Source organism: Dasypus novemcinctus, chromosome 7, assembly GCF_030445035.2.
Source record: "Dasypus novemcinctus isolate mDasNov1 chromosome 7, mDasNov1.1.hap2, whole genome shotgun sequence".
Classification (NCBI taxonomy): Eukaryota; Metazoa; Chordata; class Mammalia; order Cingulata; family Dasypodidae; genus Dasypus; species Dasypus novemcinctus.
The window spans coordinates 65,250,094-65,271,436 of record NC_080679.1 but is presented as its reverse complement, the minus strand read 5'-3'; the positions used below and the strand labels follow the sequence as shown (position 1 = coordinate 65,271,436).

At 35.6% G+C, this 21,343-nt stretch overlaps 1 protein-coding gene across 8 annotated transcripts in view; it reads right to left on the bottom strand.

Annotated features, from left to right (window-relative positions):
* Positions 1 to 21,343, bottom strand: part of PDE1A (phosphodiesterase 1A) — a 609,100-nt gene that overhangs the window by 334,710 nt on the left and 253,047 nt on the right. The window contains exon 1 of one of the 8 annotated variants that reach the window (XM_058300535.2): positions 7,087 to 7,897. The exons of 6 other annotated variants lie outside the window; for them this stretch is intronic. In XM_058300535.2, the coding sequence (XP_058156518.1) occupies positions 7,087 to 7,139 (53 nt within the window). In that variant the 5' untranslated portion in view covers positions 7,140 to 7,897. Of the gene's footprint in view, positions 1 to 7,086; positions 7,898 to 21,343 lie in introns of those variants that run through there. One more of the 8 variants, XM_071216233.1, reaches the window with a different exon arrangement.

Below are 21,343 nucleotides of genomic sequence, written 5' to 3'. Positions count from 1 at the left end.
AATGAAAAAAATTGATACCTGCAGTAAGGAATGCAAATAAAATACTATAGCATCTCAGAGTTAAGGAACAATTAGATCAGCTGGACTCAGCAGCAAATGCTTAATTAGTGGGCACAGAAATTAGAAAGTTTCTTTTTCTGCTTTAGGTTCTTTCACAGAGGAATTATCATCAATATAGACATAACATTTGGAATCTTTGTTAAAGAAGCTCTCTAATGAATAGATGTTCCCATATTGTCACATTTCCCTACTTTCATCCAAATTTTAATTTAATTATATAATTTAAAAGTAACCTGTTAGGATTTTCTTTTCCTTTCTCAGTTAGGACACCGAAAATTGCCGCTTTAGTATGTTCAAGACATAGTACTAGTTCTAAGCATTTTGACCCTTAAATAATTACATTAAATATTAATATTTTTAAAGCTGAAGTGATGGTTTTTATGATAAACCTCCATAACATTCAAAGCACATAAACAATTGGTTAATAAGTATATTATTAATATTTAAATAGCTATTTTGATTTAATAAAAAAACTCTTCTAAAAATAACTTCCAGAGATCTTGAAGGTTAGAGTTACCAAAACACTAAATGCAGACATTTAGACTCAGAAATAACATCTCTCCATAGCAAAAGTATGGTTTTATAGAGCAGGCTTGGGATGTTACAAAGATAAATCTGGAAGAATTGTCTTTTGTTTCTTCAAATGCACTGTGCCTTCCCCATACTCTTTCAGCAGTTCCAATCCAGGAAATGCTGGATTTTCCTCAGCTAGAGCTCATGTCCTAGTGGCCGTAATCAAATACATAAACAAACTGGAGCTTTCCCATGAGAACTAACTGTCAAAATTATATTATGTCCAGTCACAGAACTGAAGGGACTGGGTTTATAAATACTTCCGACTCTTTTAACCTTATTCCATCTCTACAAACCCACAGGTCATTTTCCAAATAAGCATCCACCAGCATGATTATTTTTTACATTGCTTTTTACCAAACACTTTGTGTCACAGGCTGATTATTGAAAAAAAAGCCGTTATATTACCCCCAGTATGTCATTATGCCTGCATAATCTTAATCTTCCTCATTTCAAACATTCTAAATCTTTGAAAAGCCACTTTAAATCATACCAACGTCCAAGATAAATGCAAGTATCACTATCTGTTATGAAACGAGATTTGTGTAGTTCCTGAGCAAGAGACACTTAGACAGGTTTTAATCTGCTCCTTGGTCTTGGCTTCAAAACTGAAATTATTAATTGTAGATTTAATACCTTCTCATAGAGTTGCTGTGAAGATTAAGTATATGTAACTTACCTAAAAATAAAATTTTAATAATGGCAGTTATTAGTATTAATTTAATACTTACTGCTACTGCTAATGATAATAATGATAATAATAAGTTTACTGGAGGTCATTAAAACTTGTGTCACCTATAGGCAAAATACCAATGAGAATAAATTACTTACTGCTTGACATTAAAGCATATAACAAATTACTTTTATCTATTTTGCTGACTAGCAACTAATTAGAGCTACTTTTTTCACTACTGGAAAAAAAAAAGATAGTGATGTTTGTTCATTTTCCTGATAAATATTACCTCTTTTGCATTCAGATGTGTTCACTCTTTTGCTTTCATCTTTTTAATCTATTTTAAAGATCACTTTGTTTCTGCTCCTTGCTTTAGGAGGTTTACAACAACATTCTACCAGAAGTAATAACATCCTGACCTATATAACAAAAATATATGTCTATTATAAAATATAATGTTCTTTTATTAACCAGATGGTGGTCTATAAGTCAAAAACTTTAAGTTCATTTCATGATGTCTATATTCTAGATGTATTTCTGTTTCGAAGCAAGGGAAATGACCTAAATATAGTTGTTTTGTTCTTTCACTTATCACTGACATTAAAAGAAAAAACTGAAACTAAATTTCCAGTGACTATGTCAATCTTATGGACAAATTCTTCCTTTCCCATACCCCAATCCCAATAAATGAATTCATAACCACTTGCTACTCTAGAGCTAAAAATTGTTCAAATATTTTCAATAATATAGATTGCACGTATATTTCATATTTGATTTACACAGAGCTTTTCCTTTGAGGACATTAATTACATTAAAAAGAAGGGATATTTAATATATAACTTCAGCAGCTCATATTTAATTTTTTTCTGTGTAATTTCTTTTCCTTCCAATGACTTTGTACAAAATTATATTTGTCTTTAAAGGTGAGAGGAAGGTTTAAATAAGGTTAAATCAAAGAGTATCATAATACTTAATGTTTATGAAATAAACATACGTATATCTAACAATGTGTTAAATTTCTTAAAACTTTAAACTGACTACATTTTATATTATTTGTTAAGGTGTTTTACTGTTTGCAAAAGGCTGTGGGAAAATGGGCCTGAGATATTTTAATAGCTTAATTCTATGTGGACATGTTGCCTAGAAAACTACCATCAATTGGCAAAGTTGGTCAGGCGCTATACTTCATGAATGTGCAAAAACTGTGAAATGCATTGTGCCCCCTGGCTATTAGCAAATTCTGGTTCAGCTTTGATATTGATGTTAATGCACTGAGCTTGAATGTAGGAATCATAAAAATTACTATATTCCAAAGTTTGATGATTTATAATAGCCAGTATCTTACAATATTCCTTTATAAAGCATAGACCACAGATGTTGAAATTAGAATTCAAACAGCAATAGGTTACAAACCATTTCTACTAGGTCCACAAACAAAATTAGGATCTGCTTTTCTTTTCCTAGGTGTTCTTTCTTTATCCTACTGCTTTCTACATCTCTGCTTGAACAGAATATGCCTGCCAAAAACACTCAGAATTCCTCCACTAACACACACTTGTAAAAATAAAACTTTTGAAGAGACATGAAAAGGAAAAAGTGCGGTCTTAAATTTTGTGAAGATACCAAAATGATTTTCATTTAGTCTTGGCCCTGGCAGCCCTTTGACTCATCCTTTACTGTCTTGTTCTGGATGCATAGACTAGGGCTCATTTCTAGAGCCCACGAAGAACTATTTGTATGATTTTGTCTATGGATTGTTAGCACTGCGTCTAATGGAAAATCACCTGAAAGAGGTTCAAAAATTTGCCTGTTCCAAAAACAACAAAGAGGACTTAAAATACACAATTAATTTTAATTATTTATTTAATTCCCTACCTATTTCTATTTCTACTTGAAGGAACAGAGAAAGATGTACAAGTGATGGGAACTGATACAACCAAATATCAAATCAAGTTGGAGGAGATTATTATAAAAAAAACAACAACCCAGACATAAACACTTCATGGCACTGAAATTCAGATAAGAAATATGTCCAATTAAACAATTTTATTGGAGAAATAAGCTGTTCTTGTACTGAAGTTTAAGATCCATTTATCACATGGGAATTAAGAAAGATTACTAAGCAATATGAGTGTAAAATAAGATGAATATGTCTTCAGTAATTGTTTTACTGAAGTTACATCACAGCACTTCACTTGAATGTGTATACCATGACTTGATAAAAGGCGTAAGTGTGAATATTAAACATAAATTGATTAATCTACTGAAATAGATTACTATGATCAAGGTATAAAATTCACTGATATTACAGAAAAATCAGTTTTCGAAAGCTTAAAGGAAGGTACAGATAGGAGATCTGATATCAGAAGGAGAGTCACACTTTGGATTTTAAAGCTACATGGAATTTTGCTTCAAGTTTTTCTATAAGTGTTGGGGAACAAGAAAAAACTCACTGTTGTTGATTTTAAAATGTCAATATAGTTCTTATGATAGTGTTTCTTTCCTAGAAAATTATAGGATCTGAATTCTTCTCTCCTGAGTGGAGGGAGCATCATCTTTTCTCTACAGGAGCCTGAGCTGCAAGACTGTCTGCAGGCAAAAATCACAAAGTGTGCTCAGGATTCACTACCTGGATATTTTCAGGGATGAACATTCTCATTGATCTCAAAGTTCTACATGATGTTCATGAGACAGATAAAATAAACCTTGGCCTTGACCATGAAAGAAACTTTACCTTTGATCCCTGCCTCACAGACCTGCCATGAAAAAGTATATCTAAAATTTCCAAGGAAGATTTTAAAAAATAGATCAGATAGATCATTTGTGAAATGATTTGGGAAGCATTATTGTAGGAGACAAAGACATTCCTGGACATAGAACCTAAATAATATTTTAGTAATATTCTTCCCAGTCCTCTCCAGTTCCTTGGAAAGAAGACTTCAGTGTTTGCCATATACCCCAAAACCTGTCAACTAAGTTTTTACACTTGATGACGACTTTCACTTTCTGAAATTTAGCAAGATTATTTTGATGGAATATTGATATTAATTCAGTCTCAAATTAAAATTAGAAGGAAAATTCTTCCTCTCAGATCCCTCGTAGGGGTCAGAATTTTAAAAATTACTGAAATCCATTTCTTCTCTTATAATCTCCCAGCAGTTACCACCTTTTAGGCATCCATCACCTGCCTTGTACCATAGTTATCTAGGTATATACTAGGTGATATGTCATACGAGAGCAAAGATAAGGATTTTTTTCATGATTGAACTCCCAAATGCCCTAACACAGTATCTGGACACTTGCAGCCCATCAGAGAATATGAGATAAATTGAATTGAAACTGTGAGTTCAACTGTGGGAGACAGTGGCCTATATACTGAAATTTGAAAGCATGTCAATATGTCTGATATTTACACACACACAAATTCCAAGAGTGCTCTATCTTAATTTCTAACATTTGCAACAAAGCATTTATAAACAGCCAAGATAAAATGTTAGTTGAACATGTAACTGGCACATATGGAACAGATTAGCAGATTAACTGAGTTAAGAACCAGTGTGTAAATCCCTTGATGGGGGTTGGTGGAAGTATGAACAAGTGCATATTGATGGGGAAGGGTCTGTCTCTGGCTATAAAGTGCAGTCCTGAGAAAGATGTCTCACTGTGAAACACTGGACAGTTTAAGGTGAAAGGGCACCCAGGAAAGGAGGCTGACAAAGAAAATTGGGTGGGACATGGGATAGAAGCCAAACTAAGCTTAAACCACTTCTCCAATTGCCCCAAAGCACGACTAGCTCTTAGAAAGTCCATGCTGTAGTTTATTAAAGATCAGTCGAACCTTTCTCTGAGGAGTTATGCCCAATCATTTAATTCTTCAAGACACCCACCACCTTTCCTTTCCCCTCATCAAAATTACACCTTGTCAAATGCAAAGCCAGATGTCATGGTGACAGTCAAAAAATCAATCCCATTCCACACCAAGTTTTAAACTATTTTTAGGCAGGGAACCATTTCTACACTTGCTTGAAATAATTGCCTAAGTGAAGGTATGACCTTCCAGTAGCTACCTTTTTTGTTCTACATCACCAGGATCATAAAGTAGTCACTGGAATCTACCAAATTTGATTCTAATTTTCTGGCTAAGGAATCTCAACTTTCATAAAGGATCTGACCTTTATATTTTAAAAGGGGGTGGGAAAGGAATAGATGTGTAGCTGAATTGCAATCCACCTGATGCATATAATTGATCAGGAAGGGATGAGAATTTGACAGAGATCAGTGGTGAAGGACCACCTGCCTCAACCACAGGAGCTCCCCAATGGGGTAATTAATTCCTAAAGGTGATGACTAAGTGAATCTGATTTCATCCAGCACAACCCTGCCTTCTTGCACTGCTTCAGGTATCCTCTTCTAAAGGTGCCACAGTGGGGTGGAGTTTGGAATCATAGGACCAACTGTCATGCCTCTTTGAAGTAGCACATGCACCCAGGAGGAAAAGGAGATTAACCACAAATGGTTGGGAGAACTTCTTAGAAAATACAGCAGATAAATATGCATTTTCGGGGTCTTTTGGATTTTTTTGGTTATCGCAGCCATTACTGCATAAAATTTACAAATACATATTTAAGTAGACATATGCTGTCTATATTAAACATGGATTTAAATATCATTCAAAAAAGGTTTTAAAGCAGTATTAACTTAGCATTTTATCTTAAACATTGCAAAAGTATATAGTGGTAATCAATAATTCTAAAGTAATGCTTAATTGATAGATAAAAATGGCATATTTTATGTAATTATACCTCTTGAGGTCCGTTCTTATTATGCAACAACCACAGAATGCCAGGGATTCCATCTAAAATTTTCTATTCTCCTGTAGCTAATTCTAGAACAACAACCAGTGGCTGCAACTTGACATTAACATTTAGTATTATGTCCTGTAGTATCACAACTATATTTTTGGAGGAAACAGAAAATCAATACATTATTTACCTTTTTAAAAGAAAATCTGTTTTAAGAGGAAGAAATTGTGTTAATTTTCCAGCCACTTTAAAATTCATAATTTCAAATTCTGAATTATAAAGTACATAATGGTTAACTTAAAGAATCAGGACTTTCATAATCAATTAAGAAATTGCTTCTCCCTTAGAGAAAAACCATCCTTCTGACAAAAATAAAACTTTAGCTCAATCCATTTACTGTATCTGCATTTTGCCTGGCTACAAATTCTACCTCGATGTCAATCCACAGATTCTAGTACAGTGTAAAATTCCTTCTATTGCCCCGTTTTCCCCCTAAATTGCTGTTACAATACCGCTGAACCAGCTGCAAAATGTGCACTCTAGTATAGTAGCTATTAAGTACAAATATATCTCTCCATGCATTACTCCAGAAAGGTGTAGTATTTGCAGCGCTAAACACTGCCTTCTGAGTGTAATCAAAGAACCAAGAACAGTGTTTCCCATTTAGTGGGCTGTGCGACCATCAAGACCAGCTAGAGATTGCATAACATTTCAAAAGTTTTTCCAGTGCTATGTCATTCATGTTCTTGAATAGCTAAGATGTTTTTAAAATATATTGTTAAGATTTGATAAGAGCTTGTGTGCAGAGTTTTAGAAAAGAAAAAAGGAAAAAGGATCCCTTCAATATGAAATTAAGCTTTAGGCAGATGCTTTATAGCTTTGCTGTAGCTTAGTGCCAGAATTCCCAAGTTAAGGGTAAAGGAGAGAAACTGCTGTTCCTGACAGCACTGTGGCCACCTGGGATATAGCATTACTTACCTAAAGATGGGTCTTTGGAGATGTTTCTTCCTGATAGTGACATAGTCATCCATTTAAAGGTAAAGGTTTAACTTCTTCCTGGAAGCCACTCCAGAAAATCCAGGGACAGTATGTGGGAGCTGATCCTGATCTATTGTGCTGCAAGGAGCCCAGAAGGAAAAAGGAGTTTCCTCTTTCTCTTTTTGGGTGCTGGGAGAAAACTTCCCTGCTCTCTGCCAGCTGAGCAGTGTGTCCATAGAGGCCACATAAGATAGGCACGTTGGGGCACTCCCCCCACAGAGCAGGGTGTGCAAAACCACTAGAAGTCACGTTGTTCCGGGCAGGAGAAGTGCACGGGACCCTCAGAAACAGAACAAAACACACGAAAAATTTCCTACCCCAAGTGTCACCCAGGTAGGAGCTCACTAAGTGATTGCAGCCATGAGAGCACTCTTTCCACATGCTGGTCAAGCTTGGAAAGGCTAAGTCCCTCCCTGTCTTTAAAATACGCTGCTCTGAGGCTCCACTTTTTTTTCTTCAAAATAAAAGTTGTACAGCTGGTTCAGCAGTCCCAAGTGAGTACCCTCTGAAAGTTTGTTCTGTTAAAATAAGAACAGTATACAAATTAATGAAGAAAGATGGGCTCAGGCTGCATGGCTGGCTGTGCTTCAAGAGATTATAATTATTTTACAATCTGGCTTTTATTCACGTTGGATGAAGTGTGGAGACGACTCATCATTTTTGGCACTCATAACCTAATAACCTACACTTGGCTGAATTTGAAGATGCCATTTCAACTGATAGAAGCCCATGTGAAGCTGGCCAGAGCTACAAAAGTTAGAAAAACAAAAATTGCTCAATCCTTTTGACGGCATTGTACCCAGATGTCTGTATCAAAACTGTTTTCCAACTAGCAGGGGCACTGCAAAAAAAGAGAAGAAAATGCACATGCACACACACACACACACACATAACACACTATTTTTAAAAGCCTCCACAAACACATACCCCAAATGTCTGGTATGCCTAAGTTTTTTATATGATATGATCAAATTTTTACTTACAACAATAAAAAGAAGACAAGCAGGTATGAAAGAGATTGTAAGTGCCTGAAAAACATATGACATTAAAAACAGTTTTATGTGGAGGATTTAGACTCACACTGCAGAAACCCTTCTAGCTACAAATCAGACTTTCCTGTATCTGAATCACTAGCAAAATACCTATTCAATCGATACTGTCAGTATTCATCACAAAGCATTAAAATATTTTTTAAATATACAAGTAATGATTTCATAAAATGAAAAAAATCTGAATAACACACATGCCCTTAGTTTAATAACCCATAAAAATGAGGCTCAAGTGACGCAAAGTGGGATAAGATCTCTGGTTGTCGTTATCTGTAGTCCTTAGCACTCCTCAAATATTTCCACAGGAGCAAAAACATAGTTTTACTTTTCTCCCATGAGAGAAAGAATGAAGAGAAGGGAAACTAAATGGAAATCACTAATTTTATTGAGCAGTTTTCTAATCCACACAAGAAAATGGAAGGTGTATGAGAGCACTGAACTAAAAATAAAAGTAAATGGGCTCTAGACCTACTTCTATCAGACACATGCCGGACCACTGTGGACAAATTTCTTGACTATTTTGAAACCCCAGTTTCCTTGTCTGTAAAATGAGGTTATAACATTAATTGAATTCTAAGTTCTTTTCTAGCTTTAAGACATGATTGCTATTTCTAAATAGCAATGATTAGTCTGCTTCTTCAAAGAAACTACCACAGAAGTTGTGATGCCTGATACTCCAGTTATAAACAAGGAAGTCACAAAGAAAAGGAAGATAATTTTATATTACATATAAAAACATTTAATGTAGATATTATATATTTATCTAATGACCTCTAAAACAATGATCCCTTCTCCACCAATAGACGTGCAATCATAAATTCATGTATGCGAAAGAATAGTTCACTATGAAGACTAACTACATACAATCTGATGTGCAGACATTTGGGATGGACGCTTTATTATAATCATATGCTTTGGCTTTCTTTGCATATAGGAAGCTACATAAATAATAACACATCGCACAAGTTTCTGGAAGGAATTTTGCATTTGTGGGTATTATTCACCTTCTATAGTAATGGCTTGCCTACATTACTACTGACTTAACATAATTACACCTAAGGAACAACCCAAAGAAATAAATCTGTCAAACTTTTAAAAATAACTTTTATTTCACCCACTTTTGAATTACAAAAGGAAGATTTCTCCATGAACATGATGGAAGGAAATCAACACCAATGCTACACATATTTATATAGTCAAACTGAGTTCAAATGACAAGCAAATATATACTCTAACTTGAGTCTCAAAGTCTTGATTATAAACTGCACAACCTGAAAGCTGTTAAATTAATCATAGAAAATCCACAGCATCTTTACTTGCATTAGGTTTTTTTTTAAGTGACTGAAGAATTTTTAAAGTCTCATTTAATCAAGCACTATATTTAAACCCAGTTTTACAACCTAAAAAACTGAGAAGATAACATTATATTATTCACTTGACACAGAGGAAAAAATGCATTGATTAAACATTTGGCCAACTTTTTCTCAAAGAATATGTAAAATTAATATTGGGGCAAAATTTGCCATATTAGTTTATTCAACTGAAACACAGTAATGAGTAATAGGAAAAGACCTCTCCACTGTTATAATGATCAGAAAAATACATTCCTTAGTTTAATACAACTATACAGGGCTAAGCCTGAAAATTTATTACTGATCAACTCAACTCTCCTATAAAATAGACGAAACATAATTTACTATAAATAATTTTTCAGGGGTGGGGACAGTCAGAAAATGGTACGTAATCGTTCCTGTTCTGGTACCCTCTCAGCAGGAATTTGCCCAACACTCTAACCAGCATTCACAGTGCCCCCTCCTCCACCCAGCACTGTTAGGGTCTGACGTAAAAATGCAATAAAGATTTGTTAGATTAATTTATTAACCCACCCGGCTGAAATATGTCAACATCTTATCCTAATTTACTCATTTCCTGTGATGAAATACCTGGATCAGTTCATGTGACATTTCAACCAAATGGATATGATGAGTGTCATGGCGTTTTGTGTTAAGTGTTATTTAAAATAGGTAAGTTTTTCTTTTCCTTTTCTTTTTTTTCACAGTAATAATCTGTTCTCTGGTTCAGCCTGTAATATAGAAGTGCCAAACCATGGAACGGATGAAAGACCATGTGATGTTATGCCAGCCCAAGCACTGAAAATTAATTTATCTGCAGATAATTACTTTGCCACCAAAGTCCATTCAAAAATCAGTCTGAGATGAGGTATGTGTTATTTTTTTTAGTCATATTATATACATATCTGATATTATTATAAATAATTTTAAAAGTACTGCTTTTTTCAATATTGTCTGTCCACCTGCTACCAAGGCTAGAGTTAGCCCTACCTAGGATTAGAGTAGTTCATATACCTGAACTCCAGGTCAGTTTTCCTCAGTCTTTTTTCTGAAGTATCACATATGAAAGATGAAATACAGTCATGTGATACTCTCCCAGAAAAGCATCACACCTTGAGAAAACCAAGATAAAGTGAAAAATGTGCATTAAATACAGGCACTGTCATACTTTTCATTTGTCATGGCTATAAATACTGTTTAAGTAAAGTGGACCGCCACTCGGTCAGCTGCCACCATGAGGTAAGTGGCAGGGTGTGAGCTATTCCTGATACTGACCATGACTCTGCTCCTTTTCTGTGGGGGTGGGAGGGGTAGGAGTGGAAGTGTGAGGGTAAGGTGGGGGAAAGAATTGCATACAAGTGAGAATGACAACATTTTAGACATAATTTAAATCTGATTTAACCTTTCAAGGTACATCATTCACAATTTCAGCATTTTACCCATTTCTTACAGCAGAGTTCTTGCTACAATTTTCACAACTGATTAAGATGCTTAACATATTAGTAGAAAGCAGAGCTGATATTTGAACCCAGATGTCTCACTTCTGAGTGCAAGCTTTTACCCCCTAATGGATAGGTTGCTATCTTCGTGATTACTATTTAAACACCCCACTCAAATTTCATTACATTGCTCATTATGTTCCTAATACTTATAAGAGCTAGACCCAGAAACTCTTCTAAAGGGCCTGCTGATATCAAGAGAAACTTAACAAGCTAATTGATTAATATTTTCTACTGAGATCCAAACGAAAGCTCTGTTCCTAGTCTAACATCAAGAAACACACATTTAAATCCCAGCTCTAATCCAGATTTTCTCTTCAATTCCTTACAAATCAGTTTCCTTATGAGTCAAACTAAGAGGTCAGGCCAGATGACCTCTAAAATCCTTTCCAGCTCTGAAATTCTGTGACTCTATGATGGACCTATGATAAAAGGTCACATTATTTAAATTTAGTGTCCAATGAAGAATAAACTCTGAAGTCATTTTCAGCTTAACCACAACAAGGTCATATGTACCACCAGAATACTTTTCATCCCCATTGTTGCATGATTAAAAATTAAAACATACCATTACTCAGATGTGAAAATAAATGGTAGCATCTTTACTCTTCTAATTAACCTGTTTTTCTTCAACTTGGAACTATCCTCACTAGAATGTAAATTCTAGGAGGGCCGGGATTAGCATCTGCTGTTTATTCCTCAGGCAGGATATATAGATAAAATCAGGGTTATTTATTGAATGAGTGAATACATTAATAAAGTAATGTTTAATGCTATCTTATCATATTCTTACGTAAATATCTTTTTCTAATAGCTCAGTCTCATTCTGATAAAAGCTCAGTCTTTCATAATTCCTCCTGCCCACTGTTTTTCAGCAAGGAGGCAATACAACTGAGAATCACTTTGAAAATGATTCTCAACTTGATCCAAAACGTCTTCTACCTTAGGAGGAAAAAGCAGATTTTACCCAGTTAATAATTTTAAACTGGATTCTCTTGATTGGTATGTGAGACAAAGTTCATTGGCCACTTATTCAATAATAAAATACATCAGAATTATTTTCTTTAATTAATAAGGAAGGCCAGTTTTATAGCTTCGAGAGACAAGGAAAAGGGACAACCAGCAAAATGGCAGCAGAGTAAGGAGCTCCTAGAGTCAGTTCGTGCTACAGGGCAGTTTGTAATCACCCAGAGCTATCTAAAGCACCTTTTGGGGGGCTCCAGGAGACCACAAGAGTATCCTGCAACATCCTTGGAAGAACTGGAGGAGAAGCCTGCCCATGGGTATAGAAAATGTGTAAGTAGAACATTCCACGCCCTGGAGGCTGGTTGCCCATCCTCCACTGGGAACACAAGCAGCCTTGAGTGCTATTCCGCAGCTGGGATTGAAAGCTCCACTTCCCAAAAACAAGGAAGGAAGAGACAATTGGGCACCAACTCCAGCTACTGATTAGTAAATTCAATGGGCTAAAGTATAATCCTAGGAACAGCTAGGACTTGAAACTGTCCAAGTCAGAGGGTGGCCAGTAGTCACCATTTTAACTCTACCGCTGGCAGGAAGGGAAGCAAGTAAACTGATGATGAGGTGTTGGTAAGGACGGGCTTCTTTCCATCCAGATGGGATTGCAGCTTTGGCATAAGCCCCAGCCCCACCTCAAGCAGGGAGGAAGCTTGCGGGGGGGGGGGGGGGGACCTGTGCCAGCCTCTCCAGGAGAGTGCAGGCCATACTCCGGAGGCCTGTGATCATCCTGCTTTGGTGGCACAAGCTGCCTAGGGAACTGTTTTGTGACTGGAATTGGAAACTCCATTTCCCAGAGGCAGGGGAGGAAGAGATGGTTGGCCACCAATTTCAGCTACTGATTAGGAAATTCAGCTGGCTAAGTATAACCCTAAGAATTGCTAAAGTTTGAGCCTGTCTGGGTCAGAGAGAGGCTGGTAGCTACCTCTTTCAATGAGATGGCTAAAGAGATTAAATATATTAAGACATTGGATGAGCACAAAGAAGAATTTGAAAACATTTAGAAAAACAGCAGATCTTACATGGAATGAAAGGTACAATAACTGAAATTAAAAATACACTGGAATCATAATAGCATATTTCAGGAGGCAGAAGAAAGGATTGGTGAGCTTGAATAAATGGCCTCTGAAAGTGAACATACAAAAGAACAGATGAAGAAAAGAATGGGAAAAAAACGGAATAAGTTCTTAGGGAACTAAACAACAGCAAGAGACATGCAAACATACATGTCACAGGTATCCCAGAAGGAAAAGAGAAGGGAACAGGGGCAGAAAGAGTATTTGAAGAAAAAATGGTAGAAACTTTCTCAACCCTATTGAAGGACATAGATATCCATGTCCAAGAATTACAACATATCCCATCAGAATAAATTTGAATAGACCAATTCGGAGACACAAACTAGTCAGTATGTCAAATGCCAAAGACAAAGAGAGAATACTGAGAGCAGCAAGAGAAAAGCAATGCATAACATATAGGGGATTCCTAATAAGATTAAGTGCTGATTTCTTATCAGAAACCATGAAGGCAAGAAGACAGTTGTATGATATATTTAAGATAGTGCAAGAAAAAACTTCCAGCCAAGAATCTATTATCCATCAAGATTGTCTTTCAAAAATGAGGGTGAATTTAGAATATTCACAGATAACAGAAATTGAGAGAGTCTGTAACCAAGAGACCAGCTTTGCAGGAAATACTAAAGGGTGTGTAACAGCCTCAAAAGAAAAGACAGCAAAGAGAGGCTTGGAAAAGAATCTAGAAATGAAAATTATATGAGTAGAAGTAACTGACAATGTCAAAAGAGTGGTAAAAATAAAATATGACAGATAAAACCCAAATATTTAGGAATAAACTTAATCAATGATAGAAAGAACTTGTATTCAGAAAACTACAACTCATTGCTAAAAGAAATTTAAAAAGACCTAAATAATTAGAAGAACATTCCATGCTCACAGATTGAAAGACTAAATATTATTAAGATGTCAATTCTATTCAAATTGATATACAGATTCAATGCAATCCCAATAAAAATTCCACTAGCATCAAATTTATTTGGAAGGGTAAAGGGTACTGAATAGCAGAAACATCTTAAAAAGAAAAAGCTTGGAGAACTCTCACATCTGGATGTTAAATCATATTACCTAGCTACAGACACATAGACCAATGGAACCAAATTGATGGTTCAGAAACAGACCCTCTCCTGTAGGGTCAAGTGATTTTTGATAAGCCTGTCAAACCCACCCAGCACAGGCCAAACAGTCCATTCAACAAATGGTGCTGAAAGAATGGATATCCATAGCCAAAGGAAGGAAAGAGGATCCCTATCTCATACCATCTACAAAAATTAACTCAAAATGGACTAAAATCAAAGTATAAAAGCAAGAACCACAAAGCTTCTAGAAGAAAATGTAGGAAAATACCTTCAAGACCTATTGGTAGGTAGTAGATTCTTAAAAGAGATAAAAGGAAGACTGAGATGGACTACTGATATTTATGTATGTAGAAGTTTTAATTAACTTTACTGCAAAAGTGCAGAAATGTATAGAGTTGATGGTAATAAATTATAGTGAGTAACAGCTGGTTTATAAATGGGAATGTGGCTGAAAAGGGTAGTCTAGGGATGTAAGTGCTAATTGACAGAAAGCTGGAGAATAATCTAGGTACTGAGTAACACAGTAAATTATACTGCAGGATGATGGGAAAGTGGAGAAGCATGGGAAAAATACAACTGGAGTGAACTATGGACTGTGGCTAACAGTAATAATGTAATATTCATGCATCTATGCCAAAGATGCACTATGTTGATAATGGGGGAGTATGGAAAAGTAAGCCGAATATATGCTATGGACCTGGTAATAATCTGATGATATTATCTCATAATCTGTAACAATTGTTCCACCACAGTGTGGTGTGTTGATAGAGGGATATTGTATGGCAATTCTGTGCATGTGCATAATTGTTCTGTAAGTTTACAATTTCTTTATAAAAATATATTTAAAGAATAATAATAGGGTAATTGGGGGGAAATACATCAAATGTAATATAAGAACTATACTAGTAGTAAGATTTTGACAATATTCTTCAATAATCTGTAACAAATATGTCACAACAATGCTAAGTGTTGGTGGTAGGTTGATATATGGGATCCCTGTATGATGTTATGCATTTGCTTTGTAAATTCACAACTTTTACAATACTTATGTATATTCATGTATAAATGATATAGAAATAATATAATAGGGTGGGCTGGGGGATAAATATACCAAATGTAAGATACTTTGTTTAATAGTAATATTTTGAGGATGTTCTTTAATCATTAGTTAAAAATGTTTTCACAACTATGCAAGTTATTGATGGTAGGGTGAGGTATGAGAGCCCTGTATGATGTTATATAAGTTTGTTTTCTAAGTTCAAAACTATTACTATACACTTATTGTTTATGATGTTATGTGTGAGTGATACACTTCAATAAATTTATTAAAGAATAGAAATAAAAATAAAGCTGGGGAGCGATTTAAAAAGAGAGAGCGAGAGAGAGGGAAAAGCCATTCCCCAGTTGGTTAGCCCCCAGGCCTTGCACATCTGTTAGAACGGAGTCTCTCTGATTCACAAAGTGGGAGAAATTCCTGTTTGTCATTGAAGTGTAAAAGCAGGTCAGTTAAAGTTTGATTGGCTCCAATTAGCACTCCCACAAGTTCTAACAGGCTTTAGTGCTGGCAGTCAAACAACTTCCTTTGAATGAGTGTGATATTCTGTGAAAACATCAACAATAACAACAAAGGAAATGATTTAAAACAGACTCATAGCCAAACACCCACTGCTCAGTGTGTAATCAAGCAGCATATAAATCTATAAAAGGAAGTATCTTTTGTACAGTGGGTAGTTAAGTGAACACTACAAAAAGAAGTCTCTTTAATATAACATTTCCTTTTGAGTCAGAGGACTTAGCTTAAGAAAGAAACTGCTGAACCAGGGCTTGAAGCTAGGAGGGCTAGAAGGAAGGGCAAGCAGTGTTTCTGAAGTATCACACAACAGCACATGTTTTGGAGGACACAGTGTGAATGAGACAGTGTTTGTGGTTCATGCATGTTAGCCTATAGAGATATAGAGGCTCACGCCATCAAAAAAAAGGAAAGGTTATAATCTGGGAAAAATCGATGTGATATCACAGTTTAAAAGCATGTGATTCAAACATCCCTCTTACTCCCCACACGTGCCAAAAATATTATCTGCTATTCATTAGTCATTGAAAATTTGTCCAAACGTAGCTGTGTGCTGAGAATCATTCCATTTTTCTGCAGGTCTGAATCTGGTACTAAATCATTAAATTAGTTTCAGTACTGAGTGATCATTGCCAGCTTTCCTCCATATTTTGAGCTTGGTTTCAAATAAACTCTAAATTCAATTAGTGTTTTTTAAAGTCTGTCTTAAGCTTCCAGGAATGCCATGAATAAATGTGCAAAAGTATCACCAAGAAATGAATTGAATCAATGTCAGTAAATGGAAAATTCCTAAATACTAACCTATTGACTTCTCCAAGCTTTTGGAATTAAACAGTAGAAACAATCATGACTCATACTGACTTCGAATAGAAGCAGTTACCGAGTTCGCCAACCATTTTGTGGTATGGTCTGTGTAAATAATACAAACATATGGAAATAGGTTACTACCTCTATTATCTTTCTAAAACAAAAAGGAATTAGCAGAGAGAATAAATACAGATCATATATATTTGTACCCTTGGATTTATTTGCTCCTTAAAAAATTCATTCCAGTTTCAGATTCTCTCTTTGCTTCTGCTCTTTCCCCCGTTCCATGTGCATTGTAACAATCTATTATTGCCAACCACATCCCTAGAAATATTTATTTTTCATATCAATGCATCATGTCTATTTATTGTTCTGACATGCCATAGTTACCATAATTTATTTGTACATTTAGTTTAACTAAACTCTAAATTAATATTCCATACAGGGTTTAAACTGGACAGTGATCATATTTCCCAACATTGGAAACATCTACTGTATCATCTGATATATGGTCCAATGCCAGGGTAGAATATTGGAAACCAAGCATATTTTAGATATTCAGCATCTTTATTTTTTATCATTATGTACCTTAAACCTGCTCTTATGTCTTGAAAATGTCAATTTTCCTTCATCTGTTGTTTTCACCGTCTGACTCTAAGGAAAATGTGGAATGTGAAGAGAGCCAACATGTTAATTACTCACTATGTGTCAGACATTGTATTTTATAAGTGCATTATTCCAGTTAATCCTACATAACATGCCTAGAAGGTAGAGTCTCTTACTTCCATTTCATACTCAAGGACACTGAAGTTCAGAAAAGTTACATAATTTTCTAGACTGTACTGTAACTCATATTTTATATTAATAGGACTTGAATCCATTTGTATCTGATGTCCTTACTAATAAATCACACTGCTTTTCAAAATTTGTATTCTTAGCCTTAATAGCATCCTTAAAAGAAAAGGCATCTTGGCCAACTACATCTTAAAAATGAGAATTTTCTGACAATTTGAATTAGGTTGAATTCTAGCAGCAATTCAGACTTGATTTCTTCAGAGATACATTACACACAGTTTGCTTTGGTTCATTCTCACAATATAAGCCTCATATGCATAAACTTATAAAAATACATAGCTAGACTTAGACTTAGATATACACATAACAAATCAGTAAATCAAGAAAAGCTGAAGAATATCTGGAAGCTTTAAAGTTTAAGCTTGAACATTTGCTTGCTGTATAATCTTCACAGAATGAATGACAGATAAAACAAACAAAAGTTTTTGGTAAAAAACTTCTGAGAAACTCTAGGAAAAAAAGTCAAGTCAGATGAAATTGTGGTCCTAACCCAACAGATAAAATAGCTTTCCCATGGAGAATGAAGGAAAAAAATGCTGAGGTGCATTTCTGTAATGCACTTCTCTCTTTAAAGCCATGTCCAAGTCAACCCAAATCATAAAAATATTACTTAGTTAAAATTCTCAGCCCTTTCTCAAAATCACATCATGAGATGGCTTCACCTTCACTAAAAGGCTGGATTGGCTCCATTCACAGATACAGAAAGCTCAGAGTTGCCTATGAGATTACTTATTCCTTACATTCCATGAAAAGTATAATATTAATAACTGCTAACATTTACTGAACCCATACTATGTACCAGGCATTGCTCAATATGCTAGTAAACCTATTATTACATTGAATTCTCCCAATGACAATTTGCAATAGGAATTATCCCAATTTTAGAGATAACCAGTATTGTACCCCCTGGGACTCGCAAAGCAAGGATTTGAACATAGGGTTGCCTTTGTCATAGTCCATGCTTTTAACTTCCAGTGCATCCCACATATGGGGGCATCTAATATGATTCACTTGGATTCTCTTTCTCTGTTCCTCACAATCATTTTATATTTTCATCTTCCTTTGTTCTTTTGTTCCTGTTTCAGTAACATTTTTTTCCAATGGTGAGCTTCATATATGACTATTACTTGATTCTAATCTTCTTAAAATTGAGATTCTGAACTTACTTTCTGCAGTGTTCTACAAATATAGAATATTGCTGCTGTTTTGAACATACACATTGTTTCAGTATACAAACTCATAAACAACTATTTTTTATGTTGAGGTAATGAGTTATTTGTTATAAATAGAATCATAAACTCCTGGAATCTGAAGGGACTTCCACAGTCAAGTTATTCACTCTCCCAACCACTGCAGAATTCCTCTTACCCGTTATCTTAGAGAGTCGAGTGTCATTGGGCTGAAATGACCATAATGAGCAAAAATAAATCTGCTTTCCCCTTGATCTTCATTCCCAATACTTCCCATAATATGAAAATACCATCTTGGTGAAAGGAAACTTGTGTTTAAAGGTGAAGTGTTTTTCTTATACAAACTTCACTGCCTGATATAAAATCAGAGCAACAATAATCCATTCCAACAATGAAGGAAAATCTGGCTCTGATGGGCTTACTGAGATATAATATGTTGATCTCTGATATATCCATTGCTAAGACATGTTGGAAGATAATTCTTAATTTTTGCAAATATTTGCCTTATCTACTCTCTCTAAAAGTAATACAGCTAACTCCACTAGTTAAAGTGATAAATACTATACAGATATTAGCAGTACAATGATCATTAAGACACAGCTCCTGTCTTCTAGGATCCCAAGTTTAGAAGGAAAAATATAATCTGTTTAAAAGTAACTTCATTACAATTCAATGAGTCCATTCATAAAAATAAACAAAGGTAGGAAAGGAGCTCAGAAGTGAAAGAAAGGAAGTCTTATAGAGGAAATTATGCTCCTTCACCAAGGTTTAGCCAGTGATGAGAAGTTCACCAGGGGAGAAATGTTTACCAGAAAGACATGTGGAGAAAGTCCATCAAAGGAAAGTGGAAAATATTATGGAGGTATGAAATATCATCGTATTCATGAAGTGAAGTGTATCTTGGTATGACTTGAGGATAAAAGTATGAGGGCATTGGCAGGGGATGAAACTGTAAACTTAATCAGGGGCCAGATCATATATGCCTTTGTGGGAAACTTAGACTAGATCACATAGGCAATGGGTAACCAATTGACAGGTCCCATCAGGGGGACAGTACCTTCAAATATGCAGTTTGAGAAGATATCACTGATAAAAATGTAGAAGATATTTATGGGGATTATAAATCTTGTTGCAGGGACCAACAACAAAACTCTAAGAACTGAAGAGATGAGCAGAGAAGGATATTCAGTGAAGAACTCAGAGAGACTAGAGTGTCAGGAGGGAAAGTGTATTCTTCCATAATAGTGGAGGGGGTAATTTTGCATCATTTAAATGGCAGAGTGAGCCATTCCCTGCGGTAACAGGGCAAGTGCCAAATCAAGAAAAATGGCAACTTAAAAACATTGAGATTTTGTGGTGCCCTTGCTGGCCCTTCCCCGACTCCCACCCTGACTACCAGTGTAGACCCTGATCCAGGTTCCAGTGGAAGCAGAGTAACTCTCATGCTTATACTGGGAATCTGTATGTTTGTGCCAGTCTGTCTGGTGGCAGCCTGAAGGACTGAACTAGGACACTCATTGCAGACTTGCTGTCTCAGAACTTGCCCTGCAAGTAAAAGGTAGCTAACAGAGCTCTTTTACATAAGTCTGTAGGAGAGCAGTCAAATCACATCTGCTTGGGGCCAAGGTTTGCTAGTTGTGTAACATGCAGGGCAATGTCTGGAACAGTTATGAAACACTCTTTTTTAGGGAAGAGGGGAAATTTGGATATGTATAAATGGGGTAATTTCTAGGGCTACACATGTATAACCAGGACAAGAGGGAAAGCATGCACACAGGCCAATCTGCAAAAATTGAGAAAGGTGGATTTCCTTTCTTCCTTCCTTCCTTCTTTCCTTCCTTCCTTCCTTGCTTCCTTTCTTTTCTTTCTTTCTTAGCTCTTAGCTTTCAAACAAATTTCTGTCATATCACTAGCTAGATATAAGTTTAAAGAACTGTCATCTTAGTGTCTAAATTTCAGAGATAACACATTTAAAAATCAAAATGTCCAGGTTGCAACAAAAGATTACAAAACATAACAAAGAAACAGGAAACATGCAAAGAAACAGGATGAAGAACTAGAAATCATCAATGAAAAAATACCAGAGCTTAGACATACCAGGCAAAACTGTTAAAAAATTTTCCTAAATATGCTCAAAGAGTTAGAGGAAAACATGCACAAAGAACTAAAGGAAATCATGAAAGCAATAGATAAACACAAAGATGATGGAAAGGTGGCACATACACACATGAAAAATGCTTGATATCATTGCCATTGGGGAGACACAGATCAAGGCTATGGTGAGATGCTACCTCACAACTACTGTGTCTTATTTTGCCACAAGGCTCCTGAAGCAAAGTACCAGAAATATGTTGGCTTTTATAAAGGGGATTTATTTGGGGTTAAAACTTACATTTTGTAGGCCATGACATGTCCAAATCAAGGCACTAGCAGAGATGCTTTTTCACCACAGTCTGTTACTGTTGATCCTGGTATCCTGTCACATGGTGATCATGCATATGGCAGGGCTCATCTCCTCAGCCTTGATGTGCTCTGTGGGTTCAGTCCCTCAGGGGTCTTTTATTATATCTCTCTGCTCTGCAGGTTCCAAACTCCCAAATATACCCCAAATAATTTAAAGCAAAGACTCAAACATGTATTTGTGCACTAACGTTCATAGCAGCACTATTCATAGTGATCAGATGATAGAGGCAACCCAAAGGACCATCA